A 23,771-nucleotide genomic window follows, 5' to 3' on the forward strand; every position below is an offset into this window, starting at 1 on the left:
TCAGTCACATATTTTCTAAAAGTGCCCATCATGGGCACCTTCTGTATGATACCTCTGCTGGGACTGAGAGGCTATTAGCCAGATGTCAGTATAGATGCAAGACACAGAATAAGTCTTAAAGCGTATAGTAAAGCTGCCAGGGCAGGAACTACAGGTAATTAGATAATACATTAACCCCCCCAGACCAATTCCAGCTGTAGAAATGGTTAAAGGCAAGACCAGACCACCAGAGATGACATTTCACTTGAAAAACACGAGAGCCATCATATGTGACCAACAGAACTGTGACTACTATTATTACTTAGCACAAACATGCTCGGAGAGCTTCTTAATTTTCTATGTTGTCAAAATAATCACGAACATGAAAATCTACAGAAACTAATGGTTTGGGTGGGACAAGTTGACCATCTCAAGACAATGCTGCTGGACCCACATTTGATTTTCCTAGGACAGGAAAAAAGTAGCGTAATGTACGTTTGTTTTTCTGCTGTTTTTTTTTTTTTTTTTTATCTGCAGGTGTCCTCAACAAAATATACAATAAATATATTAATCACTGCATTTTTTTTTAATGCATTTTTCCCTTTAATTGATATGGGTTTTTTTTAGCGCAGATTTAAAGCAACATTTTTAATGGGTTTTTTTTTTCAACTACAAAAAAGTTTTGATTCTTAAATACATTTTTTTCAGGCTCCCCATAGAATTTTAAAAAAAAAAAAAAAACATGAAGTTTTTAAACACACAATGGGAAGGAGTTTTCATGAAATGACATCCATTTTGTTAGTTAAATTACCTGATATTCTGCACACAATAAAAAAGGAGCGAAGATTGGCAAAATGTATGCGCAACTTCAACATGCGCCTAAATTTCAAGACTTCAAAACTTTTACGCTAGAAATCTGGTGTGAAAGCATTAATGAATTTGAGTCCTATGATTTTTTAAAAGGTGACAAACTCATAGACCGTCACCGATATCGTCGGACATGGTCCAATAGTTATTCAGCAATATGCACCAAAAAATTAGATAAGAAATGTGCAGGGATCATATAAGCATGCAGTAATCCCTACATTTCTATATCAAGTGCTACTGTACAGTGCGTGTGTGCCCCCTTACGAAGGCTTTTGCCGAAACGCGCGTCGGGGAGACACTCATGTACTGACAGCTCCTATCCTTCCCTCCTGTGCCGCCCTAATAGGAAGCGCTTACCGGTAAGTTTATTACGTTTATTACCTACTGACTTTGACATGGTATGATCGCATCCACCTTGAGTTATTTATATAGGGATTCTGTTGATCATGATTTATGGAGGAGTCATAAATGTATTTATATAATTCCAGGACATGTGAATTGGGAATTGACATAGAGGGGTATATATACTATTTGATACTAATCAGCAACTATTTTATTATTACATTCAGATAGTGATACTGTCGATATATACGAGTGTCCCATGTTTCTATGCTATCTTCACATTGTGGTGTTCTAAATATCTTCACTTGTTCATTTATTGATTAATAATAAAAAAAAATTCTATTTTTGTAAAAAACTATGGACTATGTGATCGTCTTTTTTTCCTTGTTTTGTAGTGCGCGTGTGTCGCATAAATGTCCCAAAAGTAGGCACCGATTCATCATTTCCCCTTTTTTTTGTGTCAGCTGCCTTTTTTTGGTCTTTTGGTATTAGTTGCCTTTTTTAGTACCAAATTTATCAAAATGGTGCATGCAATTTATGAATTTGGAATATTTGCCCTTTTTGACACCAAAAGTCAGCAAAAATTTGGCTTACTGAAAAATTCACCAGGGGGGACAGGAGTGAAATTGCGACACTTTTTACAACTTTTTAAAAAGTTGGAGTTGACGAAACACGTTAAAAAAAAAAAAAAAAAAACATAAAATCGCTAAAATTCAGCTCACAAAGCAGGAAAAAAAAAAAAAAAAAGAAAGGTAAAACTAGTTGAGCGTATATAAAATACACTTATATAATCATTTGGGTGCAAACAAAAAAAGGGAGAAAACAAACAAAAATAGACAAAAAACAGATGCAGAGACAATGATGAATCGGGGCTGGAATGTTTCTGGAAACAATCCTCTAGGTATCATACAATGGAACTTGCTATAGTTTTATTTTCTCATGGGTTCAATTTGAACAACTGAGGCAAGAAAATATATATACACAATATGGATCCATTATATGTCCATGTGCATTTGGCCATGCAAGTTTTTCCAAGGGTATTTCTAAAATTTGATATTAATTTCTAATATTCATCAAAATATCAAAAATTAAAGGAAGCAAAAAGACTCAGCGAGGATAAGATACATGTCAGAATCATATCTGAAATTGGAGGACCATGAAAAGTAGAGAACAGTTTCCCAATAGATCTATTTTTTTTTTTTAAATAAAAAGTACAATAAATTCATAAAAAAATATAAAACCTCCAAAATTAATGTCACAAAGAAGTGTTTGTAGAAAATTCTTATTTCACATCTAATGCAATAATTATTTGGCAGAACAGAGTTACATTTATAGATGAAGGCACAGAAACGAGTTCAATTGTTTAGCCTATTCCAAGAAATAAATTAAACCCATAAACCGACAACAGTGTCCCCTCTAAGGTTATTTTTACAGGTGGGCCGGTGAGAGGTTCATTCATTGTGATTGACGCACACTGTCAAGAATGGATAGCCTTATATCCTGGACAGTTTACAACCCTTAAGGACTGGAGTTCAAGACCCCTGAACTGGAGGAAACAGAAAAATAGGAAATGGCTTCCAGATGTTTCGTTTTCTTCTGGTATCACCAGAATTTAACCCACTTTAAGATGATTGTCCTTCTATCGAAAGAGGACTATGAAGAATAGGAAGCTAAATCAGACCAGAGCTAGAGCGAGTTAATGTTGTATGGAATTGCTTACAGTATATTGGGCAGGTCCATTAATACCAGCCGTTCACATGTCTCTGATATGAGATATTCAACCTCATAAAACCAAATGAAGAACTGAGAGTAGAAACACGTATATACTACATCTCCTATGGCCAAACGCTGCAGCAGGTTACTACTTCATGAACTAGTTTGGCATTGTGTATTAAAGTACAATTCCGACCACTAAAGGATTATCAGGCAACTTTTCTCTTTTTAGAGGAACAGCAAAGATGTAAATATTTGTACCGTGTTAGCCAGTAGATAGAAAAATATCCAGAATTGAGAGTCCTCAGTGGTTGATACCTTTTAATGGCTGAGGGCTCATACTCACATGCGAGAAACATGGATGAGTCTCACACGTCAATACCCGGCACTGCCGCCGAGACTCGGGAACGCAGCATTCAGCTGCATAGAAATACATGCAGCCGTACACTCCGGTCCGAGTGCCGGTGGCAGTGCCGGGTATTGACGTGCGAGACTACTCAGGTCTCTTCATCCGGCATAGAATAATGCAAAATCTGAAGAATCACATATTTATGCACAACACAGCACAGAAATAATGCAATAGTTAAGACAAGCGACGTGAAGCAGAACTGTCATTACGGGAGTGTGATGGACAGTTATGGCCATAAATATTGTAGAGGAACAGCATACGATTTGAGAAGATATTACAGCTGATTGGGCTTGAGAAGGGACAATCGCTTTTCCAAGCCAGAAAAGCATTCAAATAAGTTGTCACTTCCCTTTCTCCAGTCTCTTTTGAAAGTCCACTATTTAACATGGGCAGCTATGGAAATAAGTCATTATATTATATAGGGAAACTTTTAAAATGGTTTTACCCAGTGAAGGAAAGCCAGCTAAGACAGAGTTAAATCCTAGCACTACAGGTAATGATTAGGTGCACCTGGCTGGCTAGGACTAAAGTCAGGCCATGAGTTCACTGGAGGCAGTTAGCTTGGGGAGCTGAGCAGAGTGGGTTGGCTTGGAGCTACAGAGAGACAAGCCAGAATCTCTCTGAGAGGAAACGACTTTAGGCTCAGAGGAATCACATTCACTGGTGACTCAGACATGGCTGAGCTAATCCCAAATCGGTCACACAAAATGGTATTGTCCACAGAAACCAGTGATACTTGCAGTTTGGTGCACACGAACGACGTAGTCTCCTCTCAGAGAGATTCTGGCTTGTCTCTCTGCAGCTCCAGCACAACCCACTCTGCTCAGCTCCCCAAGCTGACTGCCTCCAGTGAACTCATGGCCTGGTTCTAGGCCTAGCTAGCCGGGTGCACCTAATCACCTCTAGGATCTCATCCTGTCATAGCTGAACCATGTTTCCACCAACTTTTTTTAGGCAATAAAATTGTTGCTTGCTTTTTATATAGTCTGGATGAATATATTAAGCTTACTTTATGACATGGCCAATCATTTTTGTATGTTTTTTTCTGTTTCACTCAGCAATAAGTGCTCTTCTATCTACTGCATTGAAGATACATTATTTGGTCCTCCACTTTGTGTACTGTCTGTTTCATATCAGTGCTTTGGAACATCCTATGGCTAAATGGTTTTTTTTTCATTTTTTTTATGCAATCAAGAACTTATATGATCACTGTGGCTAAACTTGATGGATTTTCTATTTAGGCACTTTTCACACAATGTTCATTACATGTGTTGGAAGTTTCCACTGGAAGAAAATCCAGACAGAGACCCCAACAGTGGTATAGATAAATTATAGGCACCCAGTAAAAAAATGTATTACCGTACGTACTGTACCATTTTTTTTATTGGATATCTTTGTATGGAATAAAGTAGTCTGCTTCACCATAGTAGTGCAACATACACCAGTCCAAAAAATGGCAAAAAATTACCCACTCTTGGCCTCCATCAGTTGACTGTATGAATGTCAGCCATATGGGTACTTGACTTGTGTGTTGAAAATTGAAAACAGTATAAGGCGTTACTTATTCCTTCAGACCCCCATCATTCCAGTGGTCTGGAAGTGATTATATTCATTCAACTAACTATGGTAGCAATAGTTTGGCGGTAGGTTCAGGTGACTGATGGACCCAAGACTGAGGTCCAGTCTACGGGTCAGAAGACTGAATGAACAGGACATCATCAGGTTTGGGCCCCGCTGGAGTGGCGGAATTTGGAGGGGTGAATAACACTTATTTGCTTACTTTATGAAAATCCATTCCCTTTGCCACTGTAATCAATACGTATGCAGTAATTTTAGATTTTTGAACACATAATAAATAGAGTAACCACCTATACTCTATGTGTGGAAAAGAAGTTGTGTTACATTGGACTGGTAAAATCTAAAATGTATAATACAAATTTTACACAAAAAAGACTATTCTTTCACGAAGTGACTCTGTAAATAAAAGGCAGTACCATAAGGGTATTTTTTATTGCATCCCATAACAAAGACTATGGGTGCAAGGTAACGTGACATGCTGTATTAATCATATGTGCCCGCTAAATGCTCAAGTGCTCTGCTGACATGTTATCCACAGGTCATGAACTGTAGGTGCAATTACCCATCGTAAATATTCCCTTCTATGCCTTGGATCTGCACTTTTAATATATGGCAAAAACCTAAGCATGTTCTGTGCCTTCTTCAATAAACTTTAATTATATAGTCCTGGAGAACCTTCTTTAATTGGGGTCAACTGACACTATTCAGTTGGTCAGAGATATCAAGATTTAGTCCAGATCATATGACTTTTACAACATTCCCAAGTTTGTCTGTTATACACATACTAAACTGCATACAATTATTTTTTCTTCAAAAATTGAAATACTTTATTCTGCAACTGAATATTTAAACTTTGGACAATATACTTATTAACAAGCGTCTCTTGACTATAAGCTGATAACAGCTAACTGTTGGGACCCGTAATGATCATCTGTAATGGAAAACCCAGAACAATTGCTCAATTTGTCTATAGGGGCACATCAGGGAAAAAAGGCATTACACATCTGTCATATTAAAAGACAGTCTATGGAATATAGGGAGATGCCAAGTGCTCTAGCCCAAGACACTCCTAGTCATTTTGGCTTCATATATCTGTGGAGTCCAGAATTGAGGCAAACCCACTTCTATTACATCAGAGTTTCCTAGTAGGACACATGGAATTAGATCTTCGAAATCAGACAACTCTTTTAAATTATTTATTAAATTATATAGCACCATCATATTCCGCCAAGCTTTATAGACATTAGGCTCACAATCTAAATTCCCTATCAGAATATCTTTTTGGCGTGTGGAGAATCTGGAGGAAACTAACGCAAACACGAGGAGAGCATACAAACAACTTTAGATTTTGTCCTTGGCAGTGTGACGCTAGTTACAACCCACGGACAGGCAGTGAGTTAGCGAAGTCAGATGTCCCGGGTCAATACCAAAAGAGTTTGTTGAAAACCAAAGGAAAATACGAAGACGTAAGCCAGGGTCAGAATGCCAGAGTAACAGTGGATAAGCAAAGAGGCAATAACAAAACGGTATTCAGAATATGGTCCAAAGATCAGCAGCAGAATATCAGATGCAAAGGAGCAATAACAAACAGGTAGTCAGAACACGGTCCAAAAGTCGGCAGCAGAAGATCAGAACCTACACCACAGGGATCAGGTGAACACACACCAGAGAGTACAAGCTTAGAACAAGCTTCTGACTGGCAGTGATCTGGGCAGTTGACCTAAATAGCAGGGCAATTACCAAGAACACAGAGCACCTGTGGAAATCTCTACACCTCCCAGTCAAATAGGTCAACCGAGTCAATCAAAGCACTGACAGCTCAGCATGCCCCAGCACAGGATAGGATGACGGAGCTATCCGTCCCAGACACTCTGAGCAGAGGAATCGGACAGGTAGGATTTAAACCCAGGACCCCAGCGCTGCAAAACACTGAACCACCACTCCGGATGGCACACAGTCATTTCTAGAGGTTTATTTCCTCCATGCTGTTATAACAAAATAAAAAAAAATTCCAGGAGTTGTATATATAGGACTTATTTTTAGGGTTCGTGCACACCACTGTAATTATTGGACGAGTTCTCTCCGGCGTTTTGAAGGATCACACTCGTCCTCACGTTATTTTACGGGGAAGTGAACGTGTCCGATTTGTTCCTTGAACCAAGTAATTCAGGCGAAAAATAAAAATTGCAGTGTGCACAATTTTCATCCGATAATAGGAAGACACTTGGACATTCAGTTCTATTGGTCCGTGAAAAAAGATGACATGACTATAGATACTGACAGTATAGAGAAGATGGAGAAACTTCTTTTTTTTTTCTCTCAACCTCCGAGAAAATTGGATCACATTCTGGTCAAACACCGATCAGAGTGTGATGATTAACATGATCGGACGGATTTTCTTGGATGTGGAGAAAATGTCGATCTACACCTGTCTTAGAAAAGTCTTTCAATATCAGATTGGTTGAGGGTATATCCTTGCCCATCAGCTGATGTAAAGGAGTTGGGGCACCAGAGCCATATTCCATACTTGGCACGGTTACCCTCAAACGTGCTAAACTTTTGGTATCGGCTGTACCTGGTATTGCAGCTTACTTACTACCTGGCACAGATCTGCTATACCTGGGAAACTATGAAGGGGTTGTCATATTTGCTGCAGTAAAAGTCATTTTTCCAATACACGCAAGGGCAGCATCCCCTTTACTGTTTGGCAGGTATACCATGATACATTTGTAGTGGTCGTGCCTGTGCACTAGTTCCAGTTGTGCCGCCTCGCAAACAGGGGGAGTCCAACACTTAGAGAAGCACCATGTCCCTTGCATTCAGCAAATTGAGGTGCTTAGAGTCAAACCTCCACAACCCATCGATGACCCATCCGGTGAACAGGTCGTCAATATCAAACTCAATGAAAGCTTATCTCTTCTTCCCACAACCGCATACAAGACTTCTCCCGTGCTTCCCCCATACTCTGGATCTCTCTGCCGCAACATATCAGACTCTGACCAACAACGGAAACCTTCAAGAAGACCCACCTGTTCCGACAAGGTTGTAGGCTCCTCGGTCTACTGAACCACCGCACGACCTGCTCTACCCTCTCCTACTGTATCCTCACCCATCCCTGTAGACTGTGAGCCCTCGCGGGCAGGGTCCTCCCTCCTTCTGTACTCTGTGTCCCTTGTCTTGCACATGTTTATTGTACTTGTCTATATTTTCCCTTTTCACATGTAAAGCGTCATGGAATAAATGGCGCTATATAAATGTAACATAGTAACATAGTAACATAGTAATATAGTAACATAGTAATTAAGGTTGAAGGGAGACTTTAAGTCCATCTAGTTAAACCCATATCCTATCCTAACTTGCCCTAACATGTTGATCCAGAGGAAGGCAAAAAAAAACCCATGTGGCAAACAGTAAGCTTCACATTGGGGAAAAAAATTCCTTCCCGACTCCACATACGGCAATCAGACTAGCTCCCTGGATCAACGCAACACTAAGGAAACTAGTGTATATAACTTGTAATATTATACTTTTCAAGAAAGGCATCCAGTCCCCTCTTAAATTTTAGTAGGGAATCACTCATTACAACATCATATGGCAGAGAGTTCCATAGTCTCACTGCTCGTACAGTAAAGAATCCGCGTCTGTTATTATGCTTAAACCTTCTTTCCTCCAGACGTAGAGGATGCCCCCTTGTCCCCGTCACAGGTCTAAGAGTAAAAAGATCATTAGAAAGGTCTTGGTATTGTCCCCGCATATATTTATACATTGTAATAAGATCACCCCTAAGCCTTCGATTCTCCAAACTAAATAACCCCAAGTGTAATAACCTGTCTTGGTATTGCAGACCCCCCAGTTCCCTAATAACCTTGGTCGCTCTTCTCTGCACCCGCTCCAGTTCAGCTATGTCTTTCTTATACACCGGAGACCAGAACTGTACACAGTATTCTAAGTGTGGTCGCACTAGTGACTTATACAGAGGTAAAATTATGTTCTCCTCCTGAGCATCTATGCCTCTTTTAATGCATCCCATTATTTTATTTGCCTTTGCAGCAGCTGCCTGACACTGGCCACTAAATGTGAGTTTGTCGTCCACCCATACACCCAGGTCTTTTTCAGTGACAGTTTTGCCCAGTGTTTTACAATTAAGCACATAATTATACATCTGGTTCGTTCTACCCAAGTGCATGACCTTACATTTATCCCCATTAAAGCTCATTTGCCATTTATCAGCCCAAGCTTCTAGTTTACATAAATCCTCCTGTAATATAAAATTGTCCTCCTCTGTATTGATTACCCTGCAGAGTTTAGTGTCATCTGCAAATATTGAAATTCTACTCTCTATGCCCCTTACAAGGTCATTAATAAATATGTTAAAAAGAAGCGGACCCAAAACTGACCCCTGTGGTACCCCACTGCTAACCGTGACCCAGTCCGAGTGTGCTCCATTAATAACCACCCTTTGTTTCCTATCACTGAGCCAGCTCTTAACCCACCTACGCATATTTTCCCCTATCCCAATTGTTCTCATTTTATGTATCAACCTTTTGTGTGGCACCGTATCAAAAGCTTTTGAAAAGTCCATGTACACCACGTCCACTGCATTCCCTTGGTCCAGTCCGGAACTTACCTCTTCATAAAAGCTTATCAGATTAGTCTGACAGTAACGGTCTCTTGTAAACCCATGTTGATATTGGGTCATAAGTTTATTCTTCTCCAGATACTCCAGTATAGTATCTCTTAGAAAACCCTCCAGGATTTTACCCACAGTTGAGGTTAAACTTACTGGCCTATAATTTCCAAGTTCAGTTTTTGTCCCCTTTTTGAATATTGGCACCACATTTGCTATACGCCAGTCCTGTGGTACAGACCCTGTTATTATGGAATCTTTAAAGATTAAAAATAATGGTCTATCTAGGATTGTGCTTAATTCCTGCAGTACTCGGGGGTGTATCTCATCCGGGCCCGGGGATTTGTCAATTTTAGTGATTTTTAGATGCTGCCGTACTTCCTGCTGGGTTAAGCAGGTGACATTTAATGGAGAATTTTTATCCCTGATCATGTTATCCGTCATGGGATTTTCTTGTGTAAATACTGTCGAAAAAAGTCATTTAGCATATTGGCTTTTTCCTCATCCTCATCCACCATTTCACTCAGACTATTTTTAAGGGGGTTATCATTTTTTAGCTTCTTACTATTTATGTAGTTAAAGAATATTTTGGGATTATTTTTACTTTCTCTGGCAATGAGTCTCTCTGTCTCAATCTTTGCTGTTTTGATTTGCTTTTTACAGAATTTATTTAATCTTCTGTATTTAGTTAATGCCTCATCACTACCTACTTGCTTTAATTCTCTAAATGCTTTATTTTTATCTCTTATTGCGCCCCGTACAGCTCTATTTCGCCATAGTGGTTTCATCCTATTTCTAGCATGTTTATTCCCATACGGTATATATTGTGCACAGGTCCTATTCAGGATGCTAATAAACGTCTCCCATTTTCTTTGTGTATTTTTATGTCTCAGGATATCGTCCCAGTTAATTGCACCAAGATCATCTCTCATCCGTTGGAAATTTGCCTTCCTGAAGTTTAGTGTCCTTGTAACCCCTCTACTACACATCTTATTAAAGGACACATGAAAACTTATTAATATGTGATCACTATTACCCAAGTGACCCCCAACCCTTATATTTGATCTGCGGTCTGGCCTGTTGGTTAATATTAGGTCTAGCAGTGCCCCCCCTCTTGTTGGGTCCTGAACCAGTTGTGATAGGTAATTGTCTCTCATAGTTGTCAGAAACCTATTACCTTTGCTGGAACTGCAGGTTTCGGTTCCCCAATGTATTTCAGGGTAGTTGAAGTCCCCCATAATAATGACTTCTCCTTGAGTCGCTGCTTCATCTATTTGCTTTATTAGGACATTCTCTGTTGCTTCCATTATTTTTGGAGACTTATAACAAACCCCTATCAGTAATTTATTATTTTTCCCCCCTCCCCTTATCTCTACCCACAGGGACTCTACATTTTCATTAGATTCATATATATTATCACGAAGGATGGGTTTTAAGGATGATTTTACATATAAACACACGCCTCCCCCTCGCTTATTTGTACGATCATTTCTGAACAGACTATAGCCCTGTAAATTAACCTGCCAGTCATGGCTCTCGTCCAGCCATGTCTCAGATATCCCCACCATGTCATAATTATGTTCCAACAACATTAACTCCATTTCCTCCATTTTGTTGGTGAGGCTTCTGGCATTAGTATACATGCACTTTATGTATCTCTCTGTACCTCTATTCTTTCTTAAATTAACTGTTATACTTAAATTATGTATAATAATAATAATAAAGCTCCTTTGAGTAAATAAAGAAAAGCACAGATGCATCTGAGGGATTCCTGTCTTAACCTATTTCTCAGCAAAATGCGTAAAACACTATTGGAAAAGATTCTTTAATTATTAGTCATAGACATGACATTGCATCAGCTCAGCTCCCGGTAGAAACCTCTGCACTTCCAGAAATGGATCACGACGGAGATAAAACATACGCATGAGCAGCACAGCATCAAAGCCTAATTACATTTACGTAACATACAGGATGACGACGTTCCTGTGTACGGAAGAGCAATTATTATATCAGTTGCCTTGACATTAAACAAACAAGCTGATATGAATTTCACATGTAAGCATATAAACAGACTTAAGGCAGATTACCATTACAGGCACGGCAGACATAGCAAAAAGGGGAAAAAACGGTTTTCTTCTGCATTTTTCTTTCTTTGAGAAAAAAGGAAATCCTCACATCAGACTATCCTGACATTTTTTTTTTTTTTTAGGCACAGAAGGATTATGGATTTAACCAGGGAATACACAGGAAAATTGTAATAGGAATCTGTCTGAAATAATCCATTGTGATTTCTGGATAAATGTTTCTGCATCATATTTTACTAAGTATGACAAATGGAATGTTAATATCCTTATGCGTTTTACAGTACCATCCATTATATAAATGTATTTTTTTATGAAAAAAAAAAAAAAAAAAAATAATATATATATATATATATATATATATATATATATATATATTCACACCCCCTGTTGTCTTTTATGGGAACATGGATGACTACATATGTTTTACATGTATGGGAATGCAGGATTGTAGCTGATAAATAAACAACTCTATATTTTTATTTTCAAACATTGAGATCAATATTTTGGAATTTTTAGGGGGATTATAATATATTTATAATGAGACAAGCATCTATATATCTCATGATTGTATTATGTGTGCAGGATATAATATATATATATATATATATATATATATATATATATATATATCCCAGAAAATTATAGCAATTACACGTTTTGCTATACACAAGTTTATTTCCTTTGTGTATATTGAAACACCACAAATAAAAAAAGAGAAAAAGAAAAGGCAAACTGGACATAATTTCACACTAAACCCCAAAAACTGGCAACATTTTTGGCACCTTTCAAAAATTGTGGGAAATCAACTTTGTTTCAAGCATGTGATGCTCGTTCAAATTCACCTGTGGCAAGTAACAGGTGTGGCCGTGTGGGCAATATGAAAATTACAGCTGAAACCAGATAAAAAGGGGAGAAGTTGACTCAATCTTTGCATTATGTGTCTGTATGGGCCACACTAAGCATGGAGAACATAAAGATAAGAGAACTGTCTGAGGACTTGAGAAACAAAATTATCCAACGTTATCAACAATCTCAAGGTTACAAGTCAATCTCCAGGGATCTTGATGTTTCGTTATCCACAGTATGCAACATAATCAAGAAATTTACAGCCCATGGAAACGTAGCTAATCTGCCAGGTCTTGGAAGGCAGAGAATATACATACAGAGTACAAAAAAAAAAAGCAGGGAGTAAACTATAAGAATATCAATCCTTTTGTGCTTTTTTCCATAAAAAACGTCTCCAATACTGGCTTTGTGTGTTCCTTATTAATCATTTCATTTAATAAGTGATTTTCACTTTATTTAGTTTTGTTTTTTGCTCGTTTCGCATTATTGGGTTTCCAGATTTTTTAGTCTAATTCAACATTTTCAACTTTTGTGTCACAAAACTTTTTTTTTTTTTTGCAGAGTTGGTTGAAAAGGGCAACATATTAACAGGACCATGCAGCTTTTTATTATAAAAGAAAAGCAAAAGACAAAACATAATGTATCTTTAAATTTGTGCAAAATTCATCAACCCACGTGTGCCATTTTGAAAAATTTGGAGAAAGTTTCGCCAATGTAAAGAAAAAAACAAAACACAAAAAGTGACGCAAAGAACTACGCAAATGATGAATTGCCACTTCTATGTACACATACAGGAAAAAAAAAATGATATCACAGGTAGGTACATAGTACTTACCCTTGTGACGAAGCTTTCCTTTGCTTAACCGACGTATCTCATTTTGTAAAGAGCGGAGTACAGTGTCAGTGCTACATAAGAAAGAATGATACATTACCACTCAATACAAAATAACATAAAAGAAATGTACATCAAAGTATATTATATATATAGTTAATATATAACTACTAGTGATGAGCGAGTATACTCGTTGCTCGGATTTTCCCCAAGCATGCTAGGGTGTCCTCTGAGTATTTTGGCGTGCTCGGAGATTTAGTTTTCCCTGTCTTATCTGCATGATTTGCGACTTGTAGACAGGCTGAATACATGTGGGAATTCCCTAAGGCAGGATTCCCCAACTCCAGTCCTCAAGGCCCACCAACAGGTCATGTTTTCAGGATTTCCTTAGTATTGCCAAGGTGATAATTGCATCACCTGTACAATACAAGGGACATCCTGAAAACATGACCTGTTGGTGGGCCTTGAGGACTGGAGTTGGGGAACACTGCCCTAAGGGTACCATTACACTTAGCGACGCACCAGCGATCCCGACAATGATACGGCCTGGTAAGGATCGCTGGTGCGTCGCTACATGATCGCTAGTGAGCTGTCAAACAGGCAGATTTACCCAACGACGCAGCAACGATCCAGCGATCCGTATAACGACCTCGGCGGTCGCTGGAACCTTGTCACACAGCAGCTATTCTGACGACTCACGCCTGCGTCCATGATTTGAGTCGCTAACGAGGTCGCTCGTCAGTGTCAAACACAGCGATGCTTGCTGGACAGCGGAACACCAGCGATCAAAAAATGGCCCAGGACATTTGAGCACGATCAGCAACATTGCAGCAGGGGCCCGGTCACCACTATGTGTCACACGTGGCGAGATCGCTGGCGAGGTCGCTGTTGCGTCACAAAATCGGTGACACTTCAGCGATCTCGCTATGTGAGACGGGGCCTTAACAAACAGGCATTCCACACATGTATTCAAGCTGTACAGCAGTCGCAAATCATGCAGCTGAGATGAGGAAAACTAAATCTCCGAGCACGCCAAAATACTCGAGGACAAAATACTCGAGGACACCCGAGCAACGAGTATACTCGCTCATCACTAATAACTACTGAAATCATGTTGGGTATTTTTTTTTTTTTTAAGCCAGATCGAATACTTGTATACAAAACTTACACCCATGCACTCAGGATTTGCAATCAAAGTTTTGCCACAATATTGGTTTTTGTACTATAACAAGAAAATAAAAAAAAAATGTAGCTAAAGTTCTGTAAAGACTGAAGCAAAGGGCAATACAAATGGCAAATATGAGTAAAGCAGCCTCTACCTACAGTGTTAGGGTATGTACAGACGCTGAGTGAAATTTCTGCATCTCTTGGCAGGAAAAAGGCATCTGCATTAATGCGCTTTTTTGGTGCGTTATTTCCTACATTTTTTATTGATTGGCATAAAGTCATCGTTGAAAGACGCACAGAGAATTGACATGCTGAAGATTATTTTCTGCACCAGATCTGCAAGTCAAAAAATACTCAATGTGTGCATGACACTTAAAGTTTCTCATTCACTTTGCTGGCTGATATCAGGTTTTGTCACAAATCCGAAAAACAATAACGCACCAAGTCCGCAACGTGTGCGCACAGCCTAAGATCTACTGACTTTCCTGAAGCTTGATTTATCGAAGAAACATAAAGCACCACTCGATTGCAAAATGTTAGAATCGTCTATTTAAGGGAGTCAAGTGGATGAAATGTTATCACTTGCTAAGGCAACTTGGCGAAACCGAATATCATACAAGACAACACTATCAGAGACCTAAACATACATGATTGTAGGATGTAAAATGGCATAAACAGGCAAATCAACCCTCGTTCATGCCATCTTCCCTCATTTCCTTGGCCAGTAGGGTCAATGCATCTCTAGTCCTAGTCTCTTGCCATAAAAAGGGTAGAATAACCATTAGGACAATTTCAAATCTTTCCTTGTTTTCTAGAGTTGCCATGTTTAGTAAGCGAAGTCACAAAAACTATAGAAAAATGATGCATCCAACTTGAGTCTCATCTGTCCCGAAGCCCCAAGACAGCCCAAGCGGGCTTCATCGGTGACTTCTGTGACCTTGTCAAAAAAGTAAATTTTGGCAGACAGCCCTTTAAAAAATTGGTAACAAATATGGATGCCCATTGCATTCCGCTTATATATAGATATACGTTTTTCAAAGATCATTAATAATTTTACTTTTAAACACTATAGAATGACACCCATCAAACATTAACAACCCACTTATGAAGGTAAATCTATGACTAAGTATTTCAGGTACGGAAAATGAAGAGAAACCGGCCTGACACAGTTAGATAAATAAATTCATGGTGTTCAATTGGTCCCGAATATTAGCTTCACAAATTAAATTTCACACCATCTTTTTTCCTAATTTTGGCATTTACCATCTGCTTATAAATAGGATGCCCCATCGTTGCTCTACATAAAATAACATTACTTTAATCAGTTAGTTTGGCTGAAATATTAAAAGATAAAAAAAAAAAAAAAAAAATCGAGTGTTATATTCTACAGAGTTAAAAAATAAAGTTAGAGAGAAACATATTCTGTATATTTTATTCTGGCAGACTGACAGTGTGAAGAATACAACATGGACAAAGATATATTTAAAAAAAAAAAAAAAAATTGGAGAAATCTGTAAAAAAAAAAAAAAAAAATATGGAAAAGCTTTTATACAGGGTAATAACTTCTCAATTTGGTTTACACTGAAAGGTATATTTTTCCACAGCCGCATAAAGCAAAACTGTAAAGAGTAATTTAAACAGCGTGTAATTTCCCCAGTATCGCTGAGCTAAGTTCCTATCACCTTGCCAAACTTGCCAATCAATGTATTCGATCACAGTACACATTACAGTTACCGTAAACTTAAATCTTTCCTCACTTGTAAATTATCCACAATTACAGTCATGGGTTATAAAGGTTTATTGCTGAAAAACTTTTGCTCCGAATATATATTTATATATCTATATTTCTATATTATTATAAAATGGCTTCAAATACTCACATCTGGCTTTCAATGATCTTACACAGAATAGCCTTACTGAAACAAAAGTTGGAAGCCAATATTCAAAAAGAAAAAAAAAAAGAAAAAAAAATATATATATATATATATATAATTTGACCTGATTAACAGGTTCAATATGGAAATAATAATTCTTTCTGCATTACTTCTATTATAGTGACTAATTCAGAACTTAATTTAAATAATTATTTAAGTTAAAGTGAAACTAAGGAAGTTCGGGTCTTTGTCACTTGAAGCTGGTATAAGGCAAAAAAATATGAAAACGTAACTTTTATTTTTTAAATATCTTTTCCAAACCTAAGGCTCTGTGCACACGTTGCGGATTCCGCTGCGGATTTTTCCGCGCGGAAACGCAGGTAAAACCGCAGGTAAAGTGACCTGCGGTTTTCCTGCGGTTTTGCCCTGCGGTTTCACACCTCTACTATGGTAAAGATATGAATCCGCAGAAACAATTGACATGCTGCGGTTTGTAAACCGCAGCAAAACCGCGCGGAAAAATCCGCACCGTCAGCACAGCGTTTTTGAAGCCCCATAGGGTTTCATTGTAATGTACATGGTCAGCGGAACTGCTGCGTTTCCGCAGGGCCAAAACCGCAGCGGAAACGCAGCAGAATCCGTAATGTGTGCACACAGCCTAACAGGTGTAGACCGATGAAGGTCAGATTCCCCAAAAAAGATCTTGAGCTTGCTGCTGAGCAAGCAGAGACCCTGAGCTCGCGCATGAGCACGAGCACAGAACAGTATAGGAGCGAAACAAAGTATGTGACCGCCAGACAATTCCCCGATCGCGCACTCAAGCAGCAGCTCAGTGCGTCTGCCTACTTAACAGGGTACCTCAGAGCAGTTTTTCAAAGGGAACAGTGGGGGGGGGTCTCATGACACGGGAGCCAGAAATCTGTAGGGTAATTAAAGAAGTAAAAAGTTACTGATGAAAAGGCTCGCCATTTGATTAGAGATTGATGGGGGTTAGAAAAGATCTCTTTGAGAAGCAACTTTTTTGATCAGCTGATTGACGCAAGTTCAATTTTAGGAACCCCCAATGATCAACCAAGAAAAGCTGCAACCAACCGTATATAGCTAAACAATTGGCCCTTTAAATATACAGCTGACCATATAGCACATGGATGGGAACATTGACAAAACTATCATGGGTGCAGAAGTAGCACCCTGTCTGTGATCCCTAAATCAGTGCCTGAGACTTTACCATATAAGACAACACTACACCAGTATTATATCTGGCGCATCGTAAACTGGGTAAACTATTAGACAATGTTCACAAACAGTTTTTTGAGATAGAAAAATACAATGAGTTTTTCAAGAATAAACCACTTCAGGAAACACTCCTTTCTTTGGGAGCATCATTATTTTCCTGAATCGGTTTTTTAAGCCTTTTGGTTTGCCAGTGCCTCGTTTTGAACCAAGATAAGCTTCAAGAGAAACTACATGAATTAAGCCGGAAAAAAAAAACGCAACCTTTTCAGAAAAATAAAAAAAACTATTTGTGAGAACAACAAGGTGGATTTCTCATACAAATACACTGTGTGCAGAATTATTAGGCAAATGAGTATTTTGATCACATCATCCTTTTTATACATGTTGTCCTACTCCAAGCTGTATAGGCTTGAAAGCCAACTGCCAATTATGTAAATCAGGTGATTTGCATCTCTTTAATGAGGAGGGGTGTGGTTTAATGACATCAACACCCTATATAAGGTGTGCTTAATTATTAGGCAACTTCCTTTCCTTTGGCAAAATGGGTCCGAAGAAAGATTTGATGGACTCCGAAAAGTCAAAAATTGTGAGATGTCTTGCAGAGGGATGCAGCAGTCTTGAAATTGCCAAACTTTTGAAGTGTGATCACTGAACAATCAAGCATTTCATGGCAAATAGCCAACAGGGTCGCAAGAAGCGTGTTGATAAAAAAGGCGCAAAATAACTGCCCATGAAATGAGGAAAATCAAGCATCAAGCTGCCAAGATGCCATTTGCCACCAGTTTTGCCATATTTCAGAGCTGCAATGTTACTGGAGTATCAAAAAGCACAAGGTTTGCCATATTCAGGGACATGGCCAAGGTAAGGAAGGCTAAAAAATGACCACCTTTCAATAAGAAACATAAGATAAAACGTCAAGACTGGGCCAAGAAATATCTTAAGACTGATTTTTCTAAGGTTTTATGGACTGATGAAATGAGAGCGACTCTTGATTGGCCAGATGGATGGTCCCGAGGCTGGATCAGTAAAGGGCAGAGAGCTCCACTCCGACTCAGACGCCAGCAAGGTGGAGGTGGGGAACTGGTATGGGCTGGTATCATCAAAGATGAATTTGTGGGACCTTTTCGAGTTGAGGATGGAGTGAAGCTCAACTCCCAGACCTACTGCCAGTTTCTGGAAGACACTTTCTTCAAGCAGTGGTACAGGAAGAAGTCGGTATCGTTCAAGAAAAACATGATTTTCATGCAGCACAATGCTCCATCACATGCATCCAAATACTCCACAACGTGGCTGCCCAGTAAAGGTCTAAAAGAAGAAAAAATAATGACATGGCCCCCTTGTTCACCTGATCTGAACCCCACAGAGAACCTGTGGTGCCTCATAAAATGCGAGATCTACAGGGAGGGAAAACAGTACACCTCTCGGAACATTGTCTGGGAGGCTGTGGTGGCTGCGGCACGCAACGTTAATCGTAAACAGATCAAGCAAATGACAGAATCTATGGATGGAAGGCTTTTGAGTGTCATCGTAAAGAAAGGTGGCTATTATTATTACTATTATTATTTATTTATATAGCGCCATTAATTCGATGATGCTGTACATGAGAAGGGGGGTTACTGATTTTTTTTTTTGTTTTTGAATGTCAGAAATGTTTATTTCTAAATTTTATGTTGTTATATTGGTTTACCTGGTGAAAATAAACAAGTGAGATGGGTATATATTTGGTTTTTATTAAGTTGCCTAATATTTCTGCACAGTAATAGTTACCTGAAAAAACAGATATCCTCCTAAGATAGCCAAATCTAAAAAAAAAACCCACTCCAACTTCCAAAAATATTAAGCTTTGATATTTATGAGTCTTTTGGGTTGATTGTGAACATTCAATAATAAAAAGAATCCTCTCAAATACAACTTGCCTAATAATTCTACATGCAGTGTAAATAGGAAGAGTTTTCCAAGGATTATTTAAGAAGTTTAGCAGGAGGATTTTTGTGTCAGTGAGTTTTGTTTTGATGTTTAGTGGAAGGACTCGCAAGTGTGAGGACCCGTGACGTGGGTTGCGAGCTTGTGGCCATAATATCAACTAATTTTTTGTTTTTGTGCACTTTATTTTTCAAGGTGCAGTTGGGCCCAGATAGCTCTGTAATTATGGCCTCTGTTCACACAGGATGAATTTGGGAGGCACTGGGCAGCCAGCCTAATTTAAAAGTATGGGCGTTGTTAATGGGCTGTAAGCCGGATGCTCTGCATTACCTGTGTTAATAATGCCACATACAGAATTATTTGTGTGCACTAATATACTAAACAATCACCCCCTCCATGGGTTGGTAGGTAGAGAGTGATTGCTATATTGGTATTGCTGCACCTGTGTTTCTGCCACAATTACTTGGGTTCACTGCACCCTGAGAGTGCATTTGCTTTGAGCCCTAGGCAGGTAATCATCTCTGCCTTTTTTCAGTGATTCTTTAATATTTTTAGAGGATTTTTTAGTCCTTTTTGTGTCAGTGAGTTTTGGATTTTGAAGCAGATCAGCTCTAAAAAAAAACTCCTAAAAAATTCTGAATGAGCATAGTTTGATATATGTTGTATTGGGCATGTGTACTTCATGTTACACCCTGTAAAAACAATCATAAGAACCAACTGGATCTGAAATAAGATACACTAAAGGATAAATAAGATAAAAATACAAATAATACAGTTAAAGAAAAAGAGACAAATTTGAGCACATAAACGTTTTACTGGCTACGGTTAGGAAGCAGCTTTTAGGATTACTAACCTTATAGATTAAAATTAAAGGCGTTGTATGAGAGTTGAAGAACCTACTGGTTGAGAGCAAATTTACAAACTTTTTCAGTTAATCATTGCATGAATGATTACATGGAATGGGCCACCATAAGAAGAACCAGTGACCACAAGAGGTGCATCAAAGGCAGCTCATCCATGAGCCAATCAACCAGGACTAAATTTAGTGGTCAGGTCGTACGCAGATGCGGGATTACATCTAGAGGCCAGGAGATGTTGGTAGGTAGATGTGTAGCTGAGGGGGCTGGTGGGACACGTAACCTGGTGATGGACCTAACAAGTCAGGCGAAAGACCAAGCAATTCGGAGTACTGAGACAAAAGCATACTGTAGGTCAGTGGAATACACTTTTGATCAGATGTGTAGATCATATTAGTCGAGCAAATACATTAGATAGGGACTGCTTCGTGAAGGGTTACCATGACGTGGTGAAGTGGCTTGGTATACATTTTTTGCAAAAAAAGTATCGACTAAATACCCTGTATTTGTTATACAGCACTTGCTGATTACTGTCATGTTTTTTACTGCAGAGTATTTTTGCAAATTTGTCATTTTGTGTTTTCTTGTTGTGTTTCATATTAGTCGAGCAGTTGGCCATACAAAGAGGAGTAGTATTCTATGCAGAGAAAACAAGACAACGGAATAAAAGCAAAGAAGCACCATCTTCATTCAATTCGTAAACCTTCACTCCAGTAATTGCAGCCCACATACTATTGCTATACACTGCAATGATAATAAATATAATAAACTGCTCTACCATATACAGTGCCAAAATACCAAACAGTACGCAAAAAAACTCTTAACGGGTCCACAAAATCCCATAAAATTGCAGTCTAATAAAGCAACACCATTCTCAAATAATATCGCTATATACTGCCCATTAAAAGGCTGTTCCCAAAAAATATATATTTTACTCCTTATCCACAGTACAAAGGGCAATTTACTGATCTCTGGAAGTCTGACTGCTGAGATCTCCAGCAATGCTAAGATTAGGGTTCTGAAACTACAAAGAGGCTCTGTAACCCATTTTTGAATGTAGCGAAACTGGATTCAACTTTTTCTATTAGTCCCATACACAATGAATGGAGTGAGGCCAACATGCTCATGTTTGGTCCTTTTATGAAGGGACTCCTTTTGGGGTTCCAGAGCCAAAACCTCCGGTTTGCTTGAGGTTCCAACGGTCAGACCCCCTGCAATCAGCAAGTTAAACTTGCTTCTATTGGAATTAATGCTTTAACCATCCTTAGGAGAAAAAAAAGGCCCGTGACAATTGTGTAATTTGTTGCTCCCTAAGAGAACCCTGATTCAATGTACAGAATATAATAAAATTGAATTACGATCATGTCCAGCGGTTGCTTCCATGTCACATGTATTATGGCTTGGTAAAGTTATGGGCTTTGCTGTTTTATGTTGGTCTATTATATAACGGGATTCTATTATAAGGTGTGTGGAGTTATAGTATTACTTCTCAGAATGGCAAACCTTTATTAAGGCTATGTGCACACGTATGCAGAAAATTTCTGCATATAAACCGGATTCCTTCCCAGAAACCGCGCGTTTTTTTCTGCGCGTTTTCCGCGCCAAAAACGCGCGGTTTTTATGCGTTTTTTTCGCGCGGTTCCAGACACATAGAATGAGCCAGAAATGCGGAAGAGTCTGCGAAATTAATGAGCATGCTGCGTTTTTTACCGCGAAGCGGTTTTTTCCCGGTAAAAAAAACGCAGCAATATGCACAAAAAGTGCAACATGCATAGAAATGAATGTGAAGCTTATTTTAAGCGCTTTTTGATCGGATTTTTTGGCAAATCCGTGCAAAAAATGCTACGTGTGAACACAGCCTAAATCATTATGGTCATGGTGGGCTTCAGCGATTATGAGCAGGTGGGTCATTGTGAGGTGTAGCACTTCTATCTCTGCAGAAAATGTGTAGAAATGCACTGGCCCGGCAGCAAAATGTCTTTGGCAACGGCTCGGAACTGTTGACAGAAAAGATTTGATACGATATTGGAGGATGCAGAAAATAAACAGATGATTGTACCCAGGAGCACCAAGTGTCCCTGGAAAAATCCCCAACCCTTGGCAGCCGCGGAGAAGACTTAGTCCAATCATTTTGTGCTTCGTACAATTTCACGTTTCCGTTTAATCTTACTTGTTCTATTCACGATTTATCCTCTTATTTTATATTTTCCTTCTATTTTGGCAGAAAGAAACTTTATAATTGCATTTGGACTCGGCTCAATAAATGCAAATGGCAGCAATACATGAATTATTCTTCCCAAACCTAATCCTATATTTGCTTCATCTTTATGAAACCTTGTGAGAAAATTAAATCGAAAAGTTTGATTTAGGGAATAATTATAATGAATTATGCAAGAATCTGCAATGTGACTGAAGCTCGGTACTGGCTGTAGGGTTATAGAGTCAACGCCGTGCAAAGTATTGCCGTGAGAGAAAAATGGAAAGTTATAATAGTTTTGGACACAGTCTAGAGCAGTGTTTCTCAACTCCAGTCCTCAAGACCCACCAACAGGTCAAGTTTTCAGGATATCCTTAGCATTGCACAGGTGATTTCAACACCTGCTCAAGCATTAATTCCATCACCTGTGCAATACTAAGGAAATCCTGAAAACATGACCTGTTGGTGGGTCTTGAGGACTGGAGTTGAGAAACAGTGGTCTAGAGCAGGGGTCCCCAACCGCCGGTCCGCGGCCCAGCACCGGGCCGTTGCAGTGCCCTTGCCGGTCCGCGGACACAAGGGGAGCCGGGGGGCGGTGCAGCAGCTGATACTCACCCTGCATCCCGCGGCGGCTTCATCCAGCGGCGGCTTCATCCAGCGCTGAGCGGTCACGTGCTACCGCTCATTTAAGGTCATGAATATGGACGCCACTCATCTCCCATAGGCGTGGCGTCCATATTCATGGACCTTAATGAGCGGTATCACGTGACCGCTCCGCACAGGAAGAAGCTGAAGTGCCGCGAGATGCAGGGACGTGCAGCGACGGGAAGGAAGTTCAGCGACGTGAGGGTAAGTATGATGGGGAGGATGGGGGAGCCGAGCGGAGCCATAAGGGAGGGAGAATGGGAGCGGAGCCATATACACAGGGGAGGGAGAATGGGAGCAGAGCCATATATACAGGGGAGGGAGAATGGGAGCGGAGCCATATATACTAGGGAGGGAGAATGGGAGCGGAGCCATATATACAAGGGAGGGAGAATGGGAGCGGAGCCATATATACAAGGGAGGGAGAGTGGGAGCGGAGCCATATATACAGGGGAGGGAGAGTGGGAGCGGAGCCATATATACAGGGGAGGGAGAGTGGGAGCGGAGCCATATATACAGGGGAGGGAGAGTGGGAGCGGAGCCATATATACAGGGGAGGGAGAGTGGGAGCGGAGCCATATATACAGGGGAGGGA

The 23,771-nt window shown here is 39.5% G+C and overlaps 1 protein-coding gene across 6 annotated transcripts in view; it reads right to left on the reverse strand.

Annotated features, from left to right (window-relative positions):
- TRPS1 (transcriptional repressor GATA binding 1) overlaps positions 1-23,771 on the reverse strand; it is a 375,172-nt gene that overhangs the window by 332,431 nt on the left and 18,970 nt on the right. For 3 of the 6 annotated variants that reach the window (XM_073590217.1, XM_073590218.1, XM_073590219.1), the window contains exon 2: positions 13,281-13,351. The exons of 1 other annotated variant lie outside the window; for it this stretch is intronic. Coding sequence is in view for 2 of the 5 variants with exons in the window: in XM_073590216.1 (XP_073446317.1) it covers positions 13,281-13,374 (94 nt within the window). In the remaining 3 variants the exon portion in view is untranslated. Of the gene's footprint in view, positions 1-13,280; positions 13,549-23,771 lie in introns of those variants that run through there. 2 more of the 6 variants (XM_073590216.1, XM_073590222.1) reach the window with 2 other exon arrangements.

This window comes from Dendrobates tinctorius, unplaced genomic scaffold (genome assembly GCF_039654945.1).
Source record: "Dendrobates tinctorius isolate UK_male_01 unplaced genomic scaffold, ASM3965494v1 ptg000116l, whole genome shotgun sequence".
Lineage (NCBI taxonomy): Eukaryota > Metazoa > Chordata > Amphibia > Anura > Dendrobatidae > Dendrobates > Dendrobates tinctorius.